The 20,440-nt window shown below is 38.0% G+C and overlaps 1 protein-coding gene across 1 annotated transcript; it reads left to right on the top strand.

Annotated features, from left to right (window-relative positions):
* The first annotated feature begins 1,706 nt into the window (after positions 1 to 1,706).
* On the top strand, positions 1,707 to 20,440 carry FBXO4 (F-box protein 4). Its single transcript, XM_017867295.1, is given in 9 exon segments — positions 1,707 to 2,202; positions 3,720 to 3,955; positions 6,089 to 6,309; positions 10,335 to 10,410; positions 10,525 to 10,700; positions 15,822 to 15,942; positions 15,944 to 15,995; positions 17,565 to 19,754; positions 20,153 to 20,440. Coding segments are annotated over 8 exon segments (1,161 nt in total). The 5' UTR covers positions 1,707 to 2,013; the 3' UTR covers positions 17,655 to 19,754; positions 20,153 to 20,440.

Below are 20,440 nucleotides of genomic sequence, written 5' to 3'. Positions count from 1 at the left end.
AAGAAGAAGAAGAAGAAGAAGAAGAAGAAGAAGAAGAAGAAGAAGAAGAAGAAGAAGAAGAGGAGAAGAAAAGAGGAAGAGGAAGAAGAAGAAACGAGGAAGAGGAAGAAGAAAGGAAGAGGAAGAAGGGAAGAGGAAGAAAAAGGAAGAGGAAGAAGAGGAAGAGGAAGAAGAAAAGAGGAAGAGGAAGAAGAAGAAAAGAGGAAGAGGAAGAAGAAAAGAGGAAGAAGAAGAAGAGGAAGAAAAGAGGAAGAAGAAAAGAGGAAGAGGAAGAAAGGAGGAAGAAGAAAAGTGAAGAAGGAAGAAGAAGAAGAAGGAAGAAGAAGGAGGAAGAAGAAGGAGGAAGAAGAAGGAGAAGAAGAAGAAGGAGAAGAAGGAGAAGAAGAAGATAGAAAAAAGAATGTCCAGAGTGGTCCAGAAAGACCAACCTGGTTTCTTTAACAAATTTCAAGGGAAAACAAAGGAGGGGGAGTTGTACAATGAAACTTAAGCTTTAAGAGTATGTGTAATGTGTGGACCTTGTTGGGCTATGATTCAAACGAATCAAATGTGAAAAATTATTTTCAAAGCAGATGGGGAAGTTAAACACTGACTCGATATTTGGTGATTTTAATGAATTAAAATTGCTTAGGTACAGTGGTCTGTTTCTTAAAATGTGTTTTTTTAGGGACAGATACTGAGATATTTACAGATGATAGGTCTGGGATTTGTTTCAAAAGAATTCAGAATTGGGGGTGTAGTATTAGGTGAATATAGCAACAGAGCAAGATTAACCAGGTGTTGGTCGTTGAATCTTGGATAATGGGCACACAGGAGCATATTACTCACTCTCCTTTTATAAATGTTCAAAATTTTCCATAATAAAAATAAAGTTTTTCTCATTCATTTAACAGATATTTTAATACTTCATACTTGAACTGATTTTTTTTTCTTGCTCTAGTTCTAGTTTTTTGCTTTCAAAGTAAATCATGTTCTAGAAAGTGATGAGAAATGCCATATGGTTGCTTTGTGGTCCTTGTCCAGATTGCCTCCCAGAAATGAGGCTGCAATTTTATTGGTTATTGGCCCCTACCAACGGCATGCAAATAATAGAATATAATGAAACTTAAACTTGTATGTTACAGAGCCTTGCAGAACCTTAGTTATCAGGCTTTTTTGGATTCTGTTAACATTTAGATCCTCAGAGACTTACTTTTTGAATGTATACATACCCAGTTCTATATAACAGATTGACTTGTAATATGTTCTTTTAAAGCACTTTTAAAGTAAGCCCAAAGTAAGTAGAATGGACATCTGTTTTGAGAATTAAAAAACTCACTAGTGGGATTTCAACGCCACCACATCTGGGTTCTCTTCTGGCCGTTTTTTGCCGCCCTTTTATGAGATACATAGGTTAAGCAAATTTTAAATGTGCTTATATTTTTGCATAGTGGGTCCAGACTCCTCATTTTGGCAAAAGGTTCTTTATAATTGGCCTGCTGACCGCCTCTCTAGTCTGTTTTTGCTGATACTCAATAAAATAAATGGTAACTTGGTGACTGAGGAAACCACACACACACACACAAAACACCCCACACGTAGTATGGCAGTGCTGAAAAGGAAGCAAGTGGTTATTAAATCCAAGATAGTGGCAGAGGGCTATAGAACAAGCGGAGTCGCCTAGGACCAGGCCTAGTGGAAATGATCCCGGAGAGAACATCTTGAATGAAGTCAGGAAGTCAGCGGGTTGGAGGTTGTACAGGGTCTCTGCGGTTGGCGTGGCTGAGGTTGAGGCCACAAGTTACTGAGGAAGTAACTGTTGACAGGAGCTTCGTACTCGACTCACAACTACGCACATTGGACTGCCTCCCAATAACCTCCCTTGCCCCTGGGCCTAACCCTGCCCTGGAGGCGGACTCGCGGGAGAGGCGGGAGGCTGAACGCCCGAGGGCGACCGCGGCTGGCGCGGAGCTGCGCAGGAGGCTGACGCGCTGGCGTGGCTCTGCGACGCGTCACCCGCGCTGCGGGCAAGCCATGGCGGGAAGCGAGCCGCGCAGCGGAACCAGCTCGCCGCCGCCGCCCTTCAGCGACTGGGGCCGCCTGGAGGCGGCCATCCTCAGCGGCTGGAAGACCTTCTGGCAGTCAGTGAGCAAGGAGAGGGTGGCGCGTACGGCCTCGCGGGAGGAGGTGGATGAGGCGGCCAGCACCCTGACGCGGCTGCCGGTGAGCGTCGGCCGCAGGCCGCGGAGGACAGTGGGGCCGGCCCGGGCCGGAGTGACCTCCCCTGGAGCCCTGCGGGGCCTGGGGAACTCCCGCGCCCGGGCCTGGGTCTGGCTCCGTCCATGCAGCCATTCCTGGCAGTGTAGTCACCGAGAAGCTACAGTTGACCAGAAGCGTCTTGGCGTTGACCCTGGTGCTCCGCAGGGGGCCTGAACATCTCAGGGAAGCAACTTCACCGGGCCCCTGGCGACCCTCCCGATCGCCCTCAGGTTTTCCACCCCCCAAAACAGGCACATGTGACTAGGACACCCTGAATGTCCGGTTACGAAATGAGACCGTTCCCAACTTGCTGATTAGCTTGGGAAAGCATTCCAGCCTCCGTGTTCCCAGCATCTTTAATTCCGGATCATAGTACCAAAACACCTGGAGGGCCAAGGTTTTCACCCTCTCAAGAGGACATTGTGCCTGTGGCTGTTACTGTATATTTGAAGAAACAAAGCTGCCCCTCAGTTGAAAATAAATGACTTAAGTTACAAGTACCTCAAGTTACATCAAGGCCACGAAAATGATACACATAATTTATTGTTAAACTTCAGGGTAGATAGGTAAATGAAGAGAACAAAAATTATTGAAAATTATTACAATTTTTTTGTCTCATTTGGACTATTGACACCTCCCTCCGACGTGTATATCAACATGAAAACTGCAGGTTTAGAATGCTTCCAAGTTTCTCCTGGCAGAGGTTTTTCATAACATTTTAATAGATTCTGTGCAGGAACTAAAATGACAAATTTACGGCCGGGCGCGGTGGCTCACGCCTGTAATCCCAGCACTTTGGGAGACCGAGGTGGGCGGATCACGAGGTCAGGAGATCAAGACCATCCTGGCTAACACGGTGAAACCCCGTCTCTACTAAAAATATATAAAATTAGCCGGGCTTGATGGCAGGCACCTGTAGCCCCAGCTACTCGGGAGGCTGAGGCAGGAGAATGGCGTGAACCCGGGAGGCGGAGCTTGCAGTATCCACAGACCCCCCCCCCCCCCCCCAGCCGTGGCCAAAAAAAAAAACCCCCCCTAAAAAAAAAAAAAAAAAAAAAAAAAAGTACACTTTTTGATTTGGTCTGATGATAAAATCAGATAAAGGTTGATACAGGTTTTATTTTGAAGAACAAATTATTTCCTTAACTAATTTATGTAACGAACTGCTATATCCAAACATCTCTGAGGAAAAACTAAAGGAACTGGTAATTTTACTGGAAAGATAGCAAGACGGTTGGTTTTTCAGGAATGTTTCAGTGTTTCAGAAATTAGTTTAACAAATACAAAACTAAAATGTTCAGTTATGATCCTTTGCTGATGGCAGGAAAATAATAGATTTAATTATTAATGGTAGATTTAGTTATTAAAAATACTCACTAGTCAGTTGACCTTTTGTTATTTATTTGTTGATTGTGTGATTTATCACCCAAAAACTATTTTCTTCATTCCTTTTTTCTGCCTGCTGCTTTCTTCTGTTTCAGATTGATGTACAGCTATATATTTTGTCCTTTCTTTCACCTCATGATCTGTGTCAGTTGGGAAGTACAAATCATTATTGGAATGAAACTGTAAGAGATCCAATTCTGTGGAGATACTTTTTGTTAAGGGATCTTCCTTCTTGGTCTTCTGTTGACTGGAAGTCTCTTCCAGATCTAGAAATCTTAAAAAAGCCTATATCTGAGGTCACTGATGGTGCATTTTTTGACTACATGGCAGTGTAAGTATCCAGTTTTATGAATTAAAAAGAAGATATTAAATTTTACTGTATTACTAGTCAATATCCAATTTAGTCCTTACCCTGCTACTGATTTGTTATGTGGATTTGCGGTCTAATTGTTCTCTTGTCAAAACTGGGAGTTAAATGACTTCCTTCATAGTACCCTTTCAGCTTTAATATTTTATTATTTCCCTGTGGTGCCTAACCAGTATTTGAATAATTATAAGTAGTATAGATGGCAAGTAGTAAAAGACTTCTTAAAATTCTCATGATCTTTAGAACAATTGTCATTTTGTTAAATAAGTAAATACTTTTCCATATCCAGAAAAAGGATGATCAGAGATCCCTGTTGTTTAGTAGGGAAGAAGAAAACCATTCTAAAGGCTGTGAGAAATAAGATTACATTAACACCCAAAAGTACTGACATTTTTTAATATCATGTAGGTGAAATAATTAATGTTACTGAGCAACTGCAGTGTACTGGATTCTACAAGGGATGCTTTATGTATATTTTACTCATTTAATCCTCATGCAACAAGAAGGTGTTATCTTTGTATCACAGATGTGGAATTAAGGTTCATGGAGGTTACATGATTTGCCTAAAGTCATATAGTTTGTAAGGGACTATTCAGACTGGAACCCCATTATGCTACCTCAAAGATGTATAATGTCATTGGATCTGGATATAGCCTGTTTTACTGAGAAACTCAAACTTAATGCATTATTTTAAAATTTTAAAAATATTTATTCTTTAAAAATTGTTGTGCTTGACTCAGTAGCAAAATATAGGATTTTTTTTTCAAATTTTAAGTTATTCAGAGCGTTTCCCTATTCTAATACAGATGCCATTATGTCAAGTGTTGTGAAACTATTTGATTCAAAGATGTGTCATCTGTTATACATAATCTCAGCAAGTGCCACTGTATCTCACTTGCTAGGCAATACCTGTACAATGCCACGTAGCTAACCATTGCATCAAGTGTATGTGAGGCTGTGGAATTAGATTTTGCCCAGAGAATAGTAATAATAGTAACTACCATTTATGGTCATATAAGTTACTTCTAATTTTTACAACCCTGAGTTATTTCAGTTGCTCAAATAATACAGATGAAGAAACTGAAATTCAGACTGTGAATGGCTCATATAACTAAAAGTGGTAAGGCTTGGTCAGGTCTATCCAGCTTCAAAACTGTTTTTTGTTTGTTTTTTCCCCTTCATGAGTTACAAGGTTTCTAATAAAATTATTTTGTTAGGTTACTGATTTTGTTAACCAGCTTGACTTATTTGAAGGACTTTAGGTTTTATTTTGATTTGGGTAACTTTTAATTTTTGATAAAATACATAATTGGTACTTTAGAGATTTATAGCTATTTCAAGAAATGGAATTTTTTTACATGATTCTTAGTTTGCTAAGTTTGCTGCAAGGATCATTTGAGCCTCCCTCATTTAACTCTTACTAAACTATTATATTTGAGGCTATTAATAGAAGTACCTAAGACATTTGAAATTTGGTTATATTGGTAGTGTTAGCAGTTTTTTTGTTTGTTTGTTTTTTACCTCTAGGGATATTATGCTAGCTATCTGTGTGTAGCTTATCTTTAGTGCTGAGTTTCTCAATCTTGGCACTATTGACATTTTGAGTCAAATAATTCTTTGTTCTGGGGCCTGCCCTATGCATTATAGGATTAATGTTTAGCAGCATCCTTGGCTTCTGCTCAGTCCTTCTCCCTTCCCCAGCTGACAATACACATGTTGTTCAGACATTGCCAAATGTTCCAGGGGACGGGGTAAACCTCCTCGGGTTGAGAATCTTTATGTAGTAAAATTTCACCATTCAAATGTTCCATGAGAGAATCTAAATTAAAGATTAGAAAGTAAGTAACCACTTCATGGGGGAAGAGTTTCTTAGCTTCTGGGCCACTCCCACCCCCATGGCACCTTGTGCTTTTCCGTGTCAGAGTGCTCCACATATGTATTATAAAGGTGTCTGTCTACCATTGTCCTCCTGGAGGATTGGGACTGTATAATCATTGTATCCCTTGTGTCTAGCAAGTACTCAATACCTTATATATTTTTGAATGAATAACTGGCTGTTTTCTATGTTAATGTTCTAACTGTGACAATTTTATACAGCTATAGAATGTGCTGTCCATATACAAGAAGAGCTTCAAAATCCAGCCGTCCTATGTATGGAGCTGTCACTTCTTTTTTACACTCCCTGATCATTCAGAATGAACCACGATTTGCTATGTTTGGACCAGGTTTGGAAGAATTGAATACCTCTTTGGTGTTGAGCTTGATGTCTTCAGAGGAACTTTGCCCAACAGCTGGTTTGCCTCAGAGACAGATTGATGGTAATTTTCATGTTAATCTACAGTTAATTCAAACACTTTGAGCTTGACATTCTTGTTAAAAAGAAAGAAATTCCTTTTAAATTAATTATTTGCTATAATGAAATACAGTACTTTGCTTGTTGGGAGCCCCACCAGGTTCCACTGGACTGACAGAGTTAATTTACTTACTATAAGAAAGCTTCCTCTTAATTCCTCAAATTTGTACAATCCAGATTTTAAGATTATGTGAAAATAAGTTATTTGTTGTCAAGATGTTGCATTTGTACAATGGGATATCATATTTATCATATTTGAAAAAGCAGAAAATATTGAGCATCTGTATGGAGAGTATTTTGATATGTATTGGAATTCAAAAGAGTTAAATCATCACCTTCCCCCCTTTCTATTAAAAAAAAACAACAACAATGTATAAGTATTTGGCAAGGCAGGATAAATAGTAAGTATAAGTGATAATAAAATTTAGCCTTTGCTTTACTTATTTATTGAGAACCAGCCCCTATTAGTGAGATGATAGGGATGCGGAGATTTAGAACAATGTCTCTGTCTGCCTTAAAGACAGGTGTAGGTATAGGTGAGGACATAGACAAGTGTACAGATAATTAGAATATGATGTAATTAGTTCCTGGGTAGAAAGGTAAGGGTGAAAGAAGGCTCCATATTGAAGATGAGGTTTCATATGAGTCACTAGGGTGAGTAGTTGTAGGCCATCACAAAAAGACAGTAAAGGTGTTCCAGGCAGCGAGAACTACATTTTTTTTTTTTTTTTTTTAAGACAGAGTATAGCTCAGTCGCCCAGGCTGGAGTGCAGTGGCACGATATCGGCTCACTGCAAGCTCTGCCTGCCGGGTTTACGCCGTTCTCCTGCCTCAGCCTCCCAAGTAGCTGGAACTACAGGCACCCGCCACTACGCCCTGCTAATGTTTTTGTATTTTTAGTACAGACGGGGTTTCACCGTGTTAGCCGGGATGGTCTCGATCACCTGACCTCTTGATCCACCCATCTCGGCCTCCCAAAGTGCTGGGATTACAGGCGTGAGCCACCATGCCCGGCGGAGAACTACATTTCTAAAAGCACAAAGCTCTGGATGTGGAGGACACATTTGAAGTATCACTGTGTATCTAGAAAGAGTGGAGCTATGTGAAAAAACACATATGTACCATGCTTAAGCATTTGGGAGCTGTTGGAGGATTTTAAGTAGAGGATTGAGATGATCAAGATTGCATCTTAGAAAGATTACTCAGGCTCTTGAGTGAAGAATTGATTAGAAGGGGCTAAAGATATGGAGACCCGTTAAGAAGCCACTGTCATATTATGATTAAAATATGAAGAGGATCTGAACTCTAAGTCACTGTTAGTGAAGATGAGAGAAGAGAATGAATAGTAAGGATATAAATTTGACAGAATGAATGTATTAGCAGTAATAAGGATGGCTCCAAGTTTCTGACTTGAGTGTTGTGTTGGATGATAGAGGATTCACTAGGGTAAGAAGTCACTGGAGAAGTAAGCAAAATTTGGAAGGGAGCAGGTAACAGTAAGATCTGTATAGGGAGAATGGCAGCTATTCTTTGGAATATGTTGACTTTGATAACTATGGAAGAGCCAAGTAGAGATACCTACTATAAGCAAATCTGCTAGAATGGAAGCTCCATGAAGGTAAGAATCTTGTCCACTTTATTTTTAGCTGTATCTATGGTGCCAGGCACATAGCAGGCACTCTCTGTAAATTTGGTGAATGAGTGAATGACTTTATGGATTACCATATGCATCCAGCTCTGAAGAGCAAGTTCTGGGCTAGAAATCGAGATTTGGGAGTCATATGGAGTCCACATGGACGTGGAAGTTTTTGAGGATGGAGAGGAAGATTGGAGACAGGTGCTGAAATGTTCAGTTTATGTTTGGGGGAAGTGATTATTAAATGGAGATTCATAAATAATAATGACAAAGAAGGGAAGAGTGCTACAGCTGAATGATGTGTTTCTCAAGTAGAAGGATTTTTTTTCAGAGGGTTGGTGAGTAACATGAATCCCACCTCTTTACCTTCAGTTGTGAGAAAATAAGCATCTTTGCTACTTGAGAGTTCACTGCAGGAGAAGCCTCACCTAGGGGTAGGCCAATTTCAAGTACAGCTATTAGGTCGAAGGAACACCTCAAGAAGAGGTTGAGGAAATGGGGAAGTTTGATGGTTATAAAATGGAGAAGTAATAAAATGGCACTTCCGTTTTCCGTAGAGCAGCTGAAGTGATTGTTTTAAAATTTCAGCCTATGACTCACACTCAGCAAGATGAGAGAATATGGCGTTACATGATTGGCAAAGAAGGGCAGAACAGTATGGCGACTATATTGGACTGAAGTTAGACATGTTGAGAGGATAATCTCTGGGAGTGCAGCTGGTGAAAACAAAGATCAGAAACATGGTAGATTTTGATTCTGTGGTCTCTGTGAAACATGCACCAGACCTGGTGGCTGGAGGACTAGGATCACGTGGGCTGGGATGGTTGCAGTCCTAGTATTTAAGAGCCCTGTACGTGTGTTGCCTAGAATGATGACATGAGATGGTATGGCATGGCTTATTTAAACAAATAAATTAGTTATAATGCAGGAATTAAGACTATGAAAGGCTGGAGTTGTCTCTAATGAGGTTAGTAGGGGCCAGATATTAAGGTTTTATTTCTTCATCTGAAGAGCAACGGCTTTGTAGAGAAGACAGTTAATTACATACCATTATTAAAAAATTCTTCCAACTGATGTCAGAGGAAAGGACAATAGGAGGCAAGAAGATCTAGGAGACGGGTTAGAAGTGATTGCAGAGGCCCGGGTGAGCGATGATGACAGTGTGAACTAAAATGTGGTTGTGGGGATGCAGATAACTGAACAGATCTAAAAGAACATTTATATAACAGGATGAAGTAGAGCCATGGAAGCCCAGAAAGGTCTTTCGAGGAGGCAAAAGGGGAACCAGCCACTGCGTGTTAGCACAGCCCAAGGAGGGAAGAGGTTAAGAAAGGACAAATAACAGTGACTAATGACTCAGATATAAAGCAGTAAGAAGCTAATATTTAGCACTTGTGATTTACTAGTTAACCTACTAGAAGTTTTACATATATGATCTCATTTAATCTTCCCAGTAAACCTGAGAAGAATATATTAGTTCAACTTCTTTTTGGTATCAAACTGAGGGATACAAATACATGGCTATAAGTGAGAAATTCAGAATTATAATCCAACTCTGTCGAATTCTAAATTTCAGTATCTTCAGTATTTTCTCAATTTACTAATGTGCTGTTGGCAGCTCCTCATGAATTTATATTATTTGAGACAAGGTCTCTGTTGCCCAGGCTGGAGTACAGTGGCATAATCATGGCTCACTGCAGCCTTGAACTCCCTGGCTCAAGTGATCCTCCTACCTCAGCCTCCTAAGTACCTGGGAAACAGGCATGGGCCACCATGCCTGGCTAATTGTTTTGTATTTTTTGTAGAGATGAGGTTCTCACTATGTTGTCTAAGTTGGTCTTGAACTCCTAGCCTCAAGTGATTCTTACACCTCAGCCTCCCAAATTGTTGGGATTACAGATGTGAGCCACTGTGCCTGGCTCCCCATCAATTTAAAAACAGCTTTTCAGAGGGGGAGAAAGACACTTAGTTGAATGTATACATGGATTATTAGACTAATGAGAAACATAAAAATATGAAAATGAGTCTTAGTCTTGAGGATAAATAGCAGTAGCTGGGATGATGCAGCTGCTACTGATAAGATGATAAAGTTGTTGACGATAGTGATGATGATATAAGGACTGTTATAAGCCTAGCAGTTTTTTTCTTTCTCTGTATTTTTATTGCCATGTGGATGAAAGTTACATACAGTATCTTTTCTTCAATGTATATGTTTTATTTTATTTCATATCAATGCATAAGTTGTTATATAATTTTTTTCTTTGCTCTTTTTGCTTTCACTGGGTAATTTTCAGTGTGATCTTTTGCTATTTTAGTTAACGACTTGCTTTGGTAACTGTGATTTTCTTTCTTAGGTATTGGATCAGGAGTCAATTTTCAGTTGAACAACCAACATAAATTCAACATTCTAATCTTATATTCAACTACCAGGTAAGGCTACATACTTAGTGGCTTAACTGAAACATGAGAACTAAAACATTTCAGGTGAGTGAAGCCTGTTTAGTGTCTTTTTATATTCTGTCTTTACAATTTTTTTTTTTCTAGAAAGGAAAGAGATAGAGCAAGGGAAGAGCATACAAGTGCAGTTAACAAGATATTCAGTCGACAGAATGAAGGCGATGATCAACAAGGAAGCCGGTACAGTGTGATTCCACAAATTCAAAAAGTGTGTGAAGTTGTAGATGGGTTCATCTATGTTGCAAATGCTGAAGCTCATAAAAGTAAGCACTCATATATATATTTTTAAGCATATTGTTCTTTTCAAAGCAAATAGAAATTACCTTTTTAGTCTTTACGGTGGCTTCTTAAGAATATGATGGCTTATTTTATCAGTGTGATTTTCCGACCCTTACTATTAATAGGGGTGTGTATTAGGATCACCTGAGAAGCTTGTTAAACATGTTAACAAGCTGATTCCTACCCTGGTGAATTTTATTCTAGATTTGGGTTGTGTGAATCAGATTTGGGCATTTGTTTTTTCCAAGCACCCAGGGAATTCTGATGCATTCCAAAGTTTGGTACTACAGCTATACAATATTTTTTTGTTGTATGCTTCTACATTTTTTTTTGATACTGACATTTTGTCTGTTTCTGGCTTTATTCAAATAATCTATCCAAATAACTATGAAAAATTTTACCTTTGTTTTATCCAAATAGTAGAGAGATGTGATGGCAGGGTGTTAAGTAGATTAGTTGAGAACACTGTCCATATATTCTGAATAATTGTCATTCAGAATGCTATTTTTGTGTGAAATCAAAATATCATTGGACCATGAGCTAGTATTACAATATCTTTCCCAAATCCTTTGTGAACAAGGTAGAATATAAATATATAATATACTGTATATATATTATAGTTCTCTAATACACTGGTTTGAATTTCTATTGAATTTATTTTCCCTGTCATCTATTAGGCATGAACGCAGTTGCAATTACTTTCTGTTATTGCAGGGGTATCTGTAAAAAGAAAACTTAGAAGCAAAATAAAAGATGAGTTCATTTAACAAATAGTTTTTTAGTTCCTACAGGCATGTTGCAGTTACAACTGGGAACTAAAACAGATACAGCCCCTATTTTATCTAGTTTTCCAATCTGCTCCTATAAAACAAGCAGACAAAAAATAAATTAAAACAATTACAAGACACAAAGAAACTATAATCACTTATCAACTTTTTCCTACTGGCCTCTACTAGGTGCTCATGTAAAAGGTTAGTGGTAGGGCAGAAGACCTATGAGTACCCTCCTTAGTGGTATAGGCATGCATGTGTTGACCGGCCGGTGCTTGGAGACAGGTCTATCCTCCTGCTTTCTATATTCTTTTCTCAGTGAAGCCAAAGCTGTTTTCCACAGACAAAAGTTAACTGCTGCTATCTCAAGAGAGATAGAAACAAAAGCTGTCTTAGGGGAGGAGCAGGATTTCCAGTTGTACTGAGGATCTTGCACTGATACAAATTAAATGTTTGCTGACTCTGGAGGAGAGGCAGGAAATTTGCAGTGGAGACCTTTCTACCAATAAAGGGCAGAATTCAGCAGTTATACTGGAACACTGAGAAAGCCCTTACCACTGAAGCTCTGGTGCACAGGGCCTCTAGGGCCTTAGGCTGGGATGAGAAAACTGAGAAATCTCCATGTCCCTACAAATTAAGAAGCAATAGCAGACTACTGCAGGGATGGGGGAAGGGTGTGGAGAGGCTCTCCTTGCATCTTCCCTATAACCCCCCATGGCACAGTTACAAAGATAGGCTGAAAGCTGAGAACAAGTAGAAACTCTAAGAAACTCTGGCACTCCAGTGCTCTTACTGAGAACAAAATAGCAGCAGCATACTGCTGAAAGAATTTAAAGTCTGTGTGTTACAAAGTTAGCTATAGCAATAAAAGCCAAATCCAGCTCAACTAGACTAGTTTGATTCAGCCTACTGCATTAATACCCTAACCGAAATATGATGCCTGTTTTTAGGAGTAAATCCTGTTTACCTTAGTCTCTACTGCTCTTCTACATAAAACATCTAACATTAAATCTAAAAATTATGAGGCACACACAAAATCAAAATGAAATGACACATTGTCATGAGATAAGGCAGTCAGTTGAACTGGACCAGAGATGGTCTAGATGTTGGTATTCTCAGAAAGAGACACTAAAATAACTGTGATTAAGAGATCTAGGTCAGGTGCAGTGGCTCTGGGAGGCCAAGGCGGGCAGATCGCTTGAGCCCAGAAGTTCGAGACTAGCCTGGGCAACATGGCGAAATTTCACCTCTACTGAAAATACAGAAAATTAGCCAGGCATGGTGGCATGTGCCTATAGTCCCAACTACCTGGAAGGCTGAGGCGGGAGAATCGCTTGAGCCTGGGAGGCGGAGGTTGCATGAGCTGAGATCACACCACTGCACTCCAGCCTGGGTGACAGAGCGAGACCCCGCCCCTTGCCCACAAAAAAATGAGAGATTACGAGAGACCTAGTGGAAAAGGTGGACAATATGTGTGAACAGATAGATTTTTCAGCAGAGAAAAGGAAGCTGCTTTGAAAAAGTTAAACAAGAATGCTAGATATGAAAATATGACAACAGATGAACAATTCCTTCAGTGGGCATATTAGCAAAAGAAAGAATCATTGAAAGTGAAGATAAGTCACTCAGAATTATCCAAATTAAAACACAAAGAGAAAAAAAAAAGTAAGAGCAAGGAACAGAGTGAGAGTTGGGGGAATCTGTCCAGTGATCTAACTCAGGGGTTAGGAAACTTTCTTAAAGGGACAAATAGTAAATATTGTAGGCTTATGAGCCATACAGGTTTTGTTTGTTTGTTTTTTAACCATCACTTAGCTCTGCTATTACAGTACGAAAGCAGCAAAGACAACACGTAAACGAAAGGACAGACTGTTTTGCAATAAAAATTTATTTAGAAAAATTGACCCACAGAATGTAGTAGGCTGACCCCTGATCTAACTTATCTGTAATTGGAGTCCCAAAACATGAAGGGAGAGAGAAAAGGGGAAAAGGAATTTTTGAACAGATAATGGCCAGAATTATCTCAAAATTATGGAAAGACAACAAACCACAGATTGAAGATGCTCAGAGAGCACCAAGCATAAATATAAAGAAAAATACATCTAAGCACATCGTAGTCAAACTGATAAAAATCAAAGATAAAGAGAACATCTTTAAGGCAGCCAGAGGAAATGAAAACATACATATAGAAGGCCAAGATGATAGTGACAACAAATTTCCTGACAGAATTGCTGCAGGATAGAAACCAATAAAGAGAAATCTTTATAGTACTACAAGGGGGAAAAAACATCCTACATCCAGCAAAAATATTTTTTGAAAATAAAGGTAATGTTAAGATGTTTTCAGACAAACAAAAGTTCCATGTCTTAGTTCATTTGTGCCACTATAACAGAATATCCCAGACCTGTATATCAGTGCATTTCTGTTTTTAGATTATGGAGACATCTGAATGGTACTGTGATTTTTTTCCCCTCTGGCGTCACCTAAATTCCTATTCTCCCAAGACTACTTAGTCTAATTTTATTACAGATCAATAAATGAATTTTTAAAGAACAGAAATTTATTTCTGACAGTTTTGGACACTAGGGAGTCCAAGATTAAGGCACCAGCATCTGGTGTCTGGTAAGTGCCTTTCTTGCTGATTTCTTATTTGGCAGAAGGTAGAAAGGGAAGCTGGAGACAAACATTGCATTCTCACATGACAGAAGAGGGAAAGACAGGGCTGCAAGCCAATTTTAATGGTAATATTAATCTACTCATGAGAGTAAAGCCCTTATGACCTAAACAACTCCCAAAGACACCCCTTCCCCCAATACTGTTGCATTGGGGTTTAAATGTCCAACACATGAATTTTGAGAAACACATTTGAACATAGCACTGAGAAAATTGATTAACAGATCTTCACTATAAGAAATCTTAAAGGAGCTCTTTAGGCAGAAGAATATGATAACAGATGGAAATCTGCATCTACCGAAAAAGATGAAGACTCCTGGGATGGAAACAAAGGAGCTATATATACAAAAAAGTTTTTTTTTCTAATTTTAATTAAAAAAAACTAATAGTGTATTATACATGTATGATATTTTGAAGAAAAGTATGTGATAATAGAACACATCATGGAAGAGAGAACATTGAAGTATATTATTTTGTAAGTTTCTTCTATATGTGAAATCACATATTTAAAGGTAGACTTATAAACTAAAAATGTGTATTATAAATACTTGAACAACTGCTAAAAACTATATAATGAAGTTGTAACTAAGCCAGTAGTGGATATAAAATGGAACCATTAAAAAACTCAGTCCAAAAGAAGGAAGGCAAAGAGAGAAGAAGGAATAAAGAATAGATGGACAAGTCAAAATCTAAGATGTATAGGATACATTTAAATGCACCTTGTTGTTAAGTACATTAAATGTTTATTAATTTTCAATTGCTATTAACAAATTACCTCAAATTTAATGGTTTAAAACAACTATTTTTTTAGCTCACAGTTCTCTAGGTCAGAAATCTGGTCATGGTAGTACTGAGTTCTCTGGATAGGGCCTCTTGGGCTGAAATTTGTATATCATATTGTTGCATCCTTTTCTGGAGGCTCTGGGAAAGAATTTGCTTCCGAGATCATTCAGGTTATTAGCTGAATTCAGTTTCTTATTGTTGTAGGACTGACCTTCCTGTTTTCTTGCTAGCTGTCAGCTGGGGGCTGCTATCAGCTTCTAGAGGTCACTTATATTCCTTCCCATGTGACTCCCTCCATCTTCCAATCCAGCAATGGAGAATCTCCCCTGTATTGAATCTTTCAACAAGAAGAGCCACTTTTAAGGGCTCACCTGATTAGGTCAGGCTCAATGAGGATTACCTGTCTTTCTTAAACTCAGCTGTGTCTTAAAGCCTAATCATGGGAGTGATGCCCCATCTTATTTGTAGGTTCTTCAGACACTAAAGGGGAAAGGGATTATGCAAGGGTTTGGAACATTGAGGTTATCTTAAAATTCTACCTACCACAAAATGCAAGTGGTCCAAACACTCCAATAGAAGGTTGAGATTGTTGGTATTCATAAAAAAAGCTAAACTCAACTATATGCCTAAATTTTGAAAGTAAGCCCTTTGAATGAAAGGGTAGTGACATCTACAGAATTTGTGAAAGGAAATACCTGTATCAAGCATTTTTGCTTTTAGACTATGGAGACATCTGAAGAGTACTGTGGTTTTTTTCCCCTCAGTTTACGTTTGGATCCTGGTAAATTTTTGTTCCCTCGCTGTGTTAGTTTTTTATTTTATTGTTTTCAAAACTATTAAAGGTAATGCAAATTAAGGGTTTTGACTTACATTCCTTAGGACATGAATGGCAAGATGAATTTTCTCATATTATGGCAATGACAGATCCAGCCTTTGGGTCTTCGGGAAGACCATTGTTGGTTTTATCTTGTACTTCTCAAGGGGATGTAAAAGAATGCCCTGTTTTATTTGGCTCATGAGCTGCATCTGAATCTTCTAAATCACCCATGGCTGGTAAGATCATTTATACTCTGGTGAAAAAAATTTTATTTTGCACTCTATTTTCCATTTTATTTTATTTTTTAAATTCAACTTCTTTAATGAAATAGCATTCTAAAATCAATTTTAATAGCTTAGTCTATGGAAGCTATTTGATTGATGATAATAAATGTTAGCTGATCAATTGTTTCTTACTTGCCTCTTCTCTCGCAGAAACAATGAGATAACAATTGGGGATTTTTTTTTCTTTTTTTTTTTGTTTGTTTTTTTGAGACAGGGTCTCACTTTGTCGCTCAGGCTGGAGTGCAGTGGCACGATCACAGCTCACTGCAGCCTCAACCTCTCGGGCTCAGGTGATCCCTCCACCTCAGCCTCCCAGGTACCTGGGACTACAGATGTGTGCCAGCAACCCAGATAATTTTTTGTATTTTTTGTAGAGATGGGGTTTCTCCATGTTGCTCAGGCTGATCTCAAACTCCTAGGCTCAAGCCATCTGCCTTCCTCGGCTTCCCAAAGTGCTGGGATTACAGGTGTGAGCCATCGTGCCGAGAGCCAGGTTGTTTTTTTAGATGCTACTATTACGTTTCTTACAACATCAATGTATTATGCTTTATGGATCATCAAAGGTATATGCTCCATCTTATAGTTTATTGCTTTCTAAAAAATATTTTATTTATTTTTTTGAGACAGGGTCTTGCTCTCACCCAGGCTGGAGTACAGTGGTGCAATTTTGGCTCACTCCAACCTCTGCCTCCTGGGTTCAAGTAATTCTCATGCCTCAGCCTCCCAAGTAGCTGGGATTACAGGCATGTGCCACCACACCCGGTTAATTTTTGTTTTTTAGTAGAGATGACGTTTTACCATGTTGGCCAGGCTGGTCTTGGACTCCTGGCTTCAAGTGATCCGCTCGCCTCGGCTTCCCAAAGTGCTGGGACTACAGGCATGAGCCACCGTGCCCAGCCCTAAAATATATTTTAATTATGGCATTCTTTCTTCAAACGAATCCTGACGTGATAACCCCTGAGTAAAACAGATAAAAAAAAATTAAAGTTGGAAGCGGAAAAAGTAAGAGGATTTTCTTTGTTCCCCTTCCATCTCTTCCCTGGAGCTCCAAAGACTCTTTGGAATGAAGTTTGAAAACTACTAATAAAGTTTCCCCTTCTGAATGGTGGCAATTTTAGCTTTACCCTTAGGAGGAGTGGCAGTATTAAAGACACATTTTTGTAACATGATGTCACACATATGACGAGCTGGGTCACTAAAAGTGTTTTAGTTTTCAAAGTGGATCCTTTGGAGAATGTTTCTTCCCCTCATATATGGAAGCAAGTCATAGAAATGGTATTTCTTTCCATTTCCAAAGCTGAATTTCAAGGCAAATAAGTTTTATATTGGTAATAGTTACAAGAGAAATTATCATATTTTTATCTAAGTGCTCTACAAAACAAAACTTGAGCAACTTATCCAAAGTTTATTGGGATTTTAAAAGTTCTGTTCTCTTTTTAGTGTCTAGAAAAATGTTCCTCCTACTCATAAGATTTTGGACTTAGTTTCTTACTAACAACATTCTCTGTTATGTATTCATAGGTCCAGGACACAGAGGCTGAAACTCTAACTGGTTTTTTGAATGGCATTGAGTGGATTCTTGAAGAAGTAGAATCTAAGAGTGCAAGATGATTCTCCTTTCAGATCTTGGGAAATGAAACCGTTTGAAATTTATTACTGAGGTCATGATGTGAATATTTGCTCAGTCAACTCACCTTGTCCTCCCTTTTTGCAGATGGGCTTTAAATTGGACAGCTATAGCTGCTGTGTTTTTGATATTATTTTACTCTTTACCATAAATCAATTGCAAGAAGAGTTTCAATCCTTGTATTTAGCCCCAAATGAACCTTTAAACATTTTTTTTTGGTAATTTTATATTTTCTGTCTTTTAAAAAATATTAAATTCTGGAAAAAATACATTTGTGCCTCTCATTCCCTGAGTTTCTATTCTTTTGAATACAAAGATTGCCTTAGTGAGAAATAGCAAATTTGCTAAACTTTCCATTCAGTCTTTTCAAGGATTCATAAGTGGTTATCAAAAAAGAAATTTTTATCTAAATAAATACACAGCTTAAAGACTGACAAATATACTGGAATTGCATTTAATATTATGGCCATACAATCCCTGTTTTATTCTGAAACAGTGAAAAGCAGGCTTATATCATATTTAATACTGCTTTCATGAAAAATAACTTTTCCTGATAGTTCTTACTATTTTCAGATAACTTCACAAGCTCATAAGATACTAAAGCCAAATTCTATCCATACTCAGAATGAAAACTTCCCGGAGACTTGTATGCATCATATTACTTCCTTCCACAAATGGCTTATACTCAGCAGAGGAAACACCCTAATATCTCACTGGAACTCAGGAATTTTAAGATTAGAGTAAAAGCCATAAATATCTATATACAGTTTATATAAGTTCCATATTTAAATGTATTTCTGTTTTGGACAGAAAGTTTGTAACATATATTATACATATAATTGTATTTATTCTCTTTTAGGTCAATGCTATTACTGTTTTGACCTTTTGTTGAGGGGCAGAATTTTGCCTCATGGACTATTGGGTTAGGAGACCTTTGAGAAAGACCTGTGTGAACATATGGTTTCACATTTGTCAGAATGTTTACTTAGATATTTGTAGTTTTACTATGATGAGACATTATTAATATTTCTAAAAATTAATAATCCAAAGTTATGATAGAAGAGTGATTTGATTTATTCAGTACCACATGGAAGCAGAACAATGCTTTTACATCAGCTATCTTTTTTTAAAATGCCATTTCAGTTCTATAATTAAGATATTATATCTGATGAATGGAGAAAATGAAATAGTTTAGTATCAAATGCTAGGTCACTCACCAGATTTAAACTAGTACCTTATGCTCTTTTTTGCTTATAGCACACTCCAGCATTTATAATCTAGATTTTGTTAAAGCAAGATACATTCATTTTCTAGTTTTCAGTTTAATTTTCCACACAGTCCCAATCAAATCTTTTTTTCCTCTCTATACACTATGAAATTTGTCTCTCTTATATTAACTCATTTTATATGGTCTTTTCCTAGTCCTAATTATCTTTGGATAGGACTTGCTGCATGTCTTGGGGTTCTTCCCACTCTGACTCTTTGTAGCATGAGATACAATTTATTATATTTGATCCTGGATAACTTTGACAAGTACATGAGCCATTTGCATTTTAGGTGTTTTTCTCCATATAATTGTGGGTAATAAAAGAGATTTTTAAAATTACTAATTATGAGGATACTGTAAAATTTACAAAATCTTCAAATATTGGAGCTAAGACTAAATGCTAGCCTTTATGACAGCTATGTCAGGCAATGTGTATAATACTTTGTATACATAAACTTTAAATCTTAGAAAAACCTTATAAGCCCACTAGTATTATCCTCATTTTTTAGGTAAAGAAAGTGAGACCCAGAGAAAAGCATTCTATTATTACTCAAATCCATATCATGGTATACATAGCAAAGAAGACATTAGACATGAAGTCCGAAAATCCTCTCATCCAAGTTAAAAAGAGCTACAAGCTATTCTGATGTTTAATTAAAAAATCGATTTCCTGGACTCTACTATGGTTCATCATCAGTGCTATATTAGCATTATCCAGGGATGAAGCAAAGCAAAATTGTTATACATACAACTTCTGGAGTTGAGAATGACCTAATGCAAATTTCCACTCTGCCAATTTTTATTGACATGGCCACAAGTAAGTTCCTTAAATTCTGAATCTCAGTTTTCTCATGTACAAAATGAGAATAACAATACCTACCTTGAAGATAAGTTTTGCTTTATCAAAAACTGATGTAAGCATCTGGACAAGTACTTCTCTGTGAGAAGGCCTCAACTTTAGCACTAATATTCTAAGAGTTTTATGGGTTTTCAATGTCACTTTCTGAAATGATTATCCTGACATAGAACAACTATTTTATAGGTATGTTTAGATGGTCATATAAAAAGTAAGGGTCAGTGTTTAATCATCCAAACTCTATCACCGCTATTGAAAATTACTTGAAAACTGTGCCTCTATATAGTGTGTGAACTGCATGTGCATATTAGTAACTGTTGATGGATTGAATTTTGTTTCCCCACATTCATATGTTGCAGTCCTAACTCCCAGTACACCTCAAAATGTGACTGTATTGGAGGATACCTTCAAAGAGAGAATTAAGGTTAAATGAGGTCATATCGGTGGCCCTAATCCAATAGAAGAGGAGGAGACACAAAGGATGTTTACAGACAGACAAAAGACCACATGAGGACATAGTGAGAAGGTGGCCATCTACAAGCCAAAGAGAAAAGCTTCAGGAGAAATCAAACCTGTTGACACTTTCATCTTAAACTTCTAGAGTCCAGAATTGTGAGAAAATAAATTTCTGTTGTTTTTTGTTACGA

The sequence above is a fragment of the Rhinopithecus bieti genome, unplaced genomic scaffold (genome assembly GCF_001698545.2).
Source record: "Rhinopithecus bieti isolate Rb0 unplaced genomic scaffold, ASM169854v2 scaffold_3521, whole genome shotgun sequence".
NCBI lineage: Eukaryota > Metazoa > Chordata > Mammalia > Primates > Cercopithecidae > Rhinopithecus > Rhinopithecus bieti.
The sequence above is the reverse complement of the archived record's forward strand: the minus strand, read 5'-3'. Positions and strand labels throughout refer to the sequence as shown.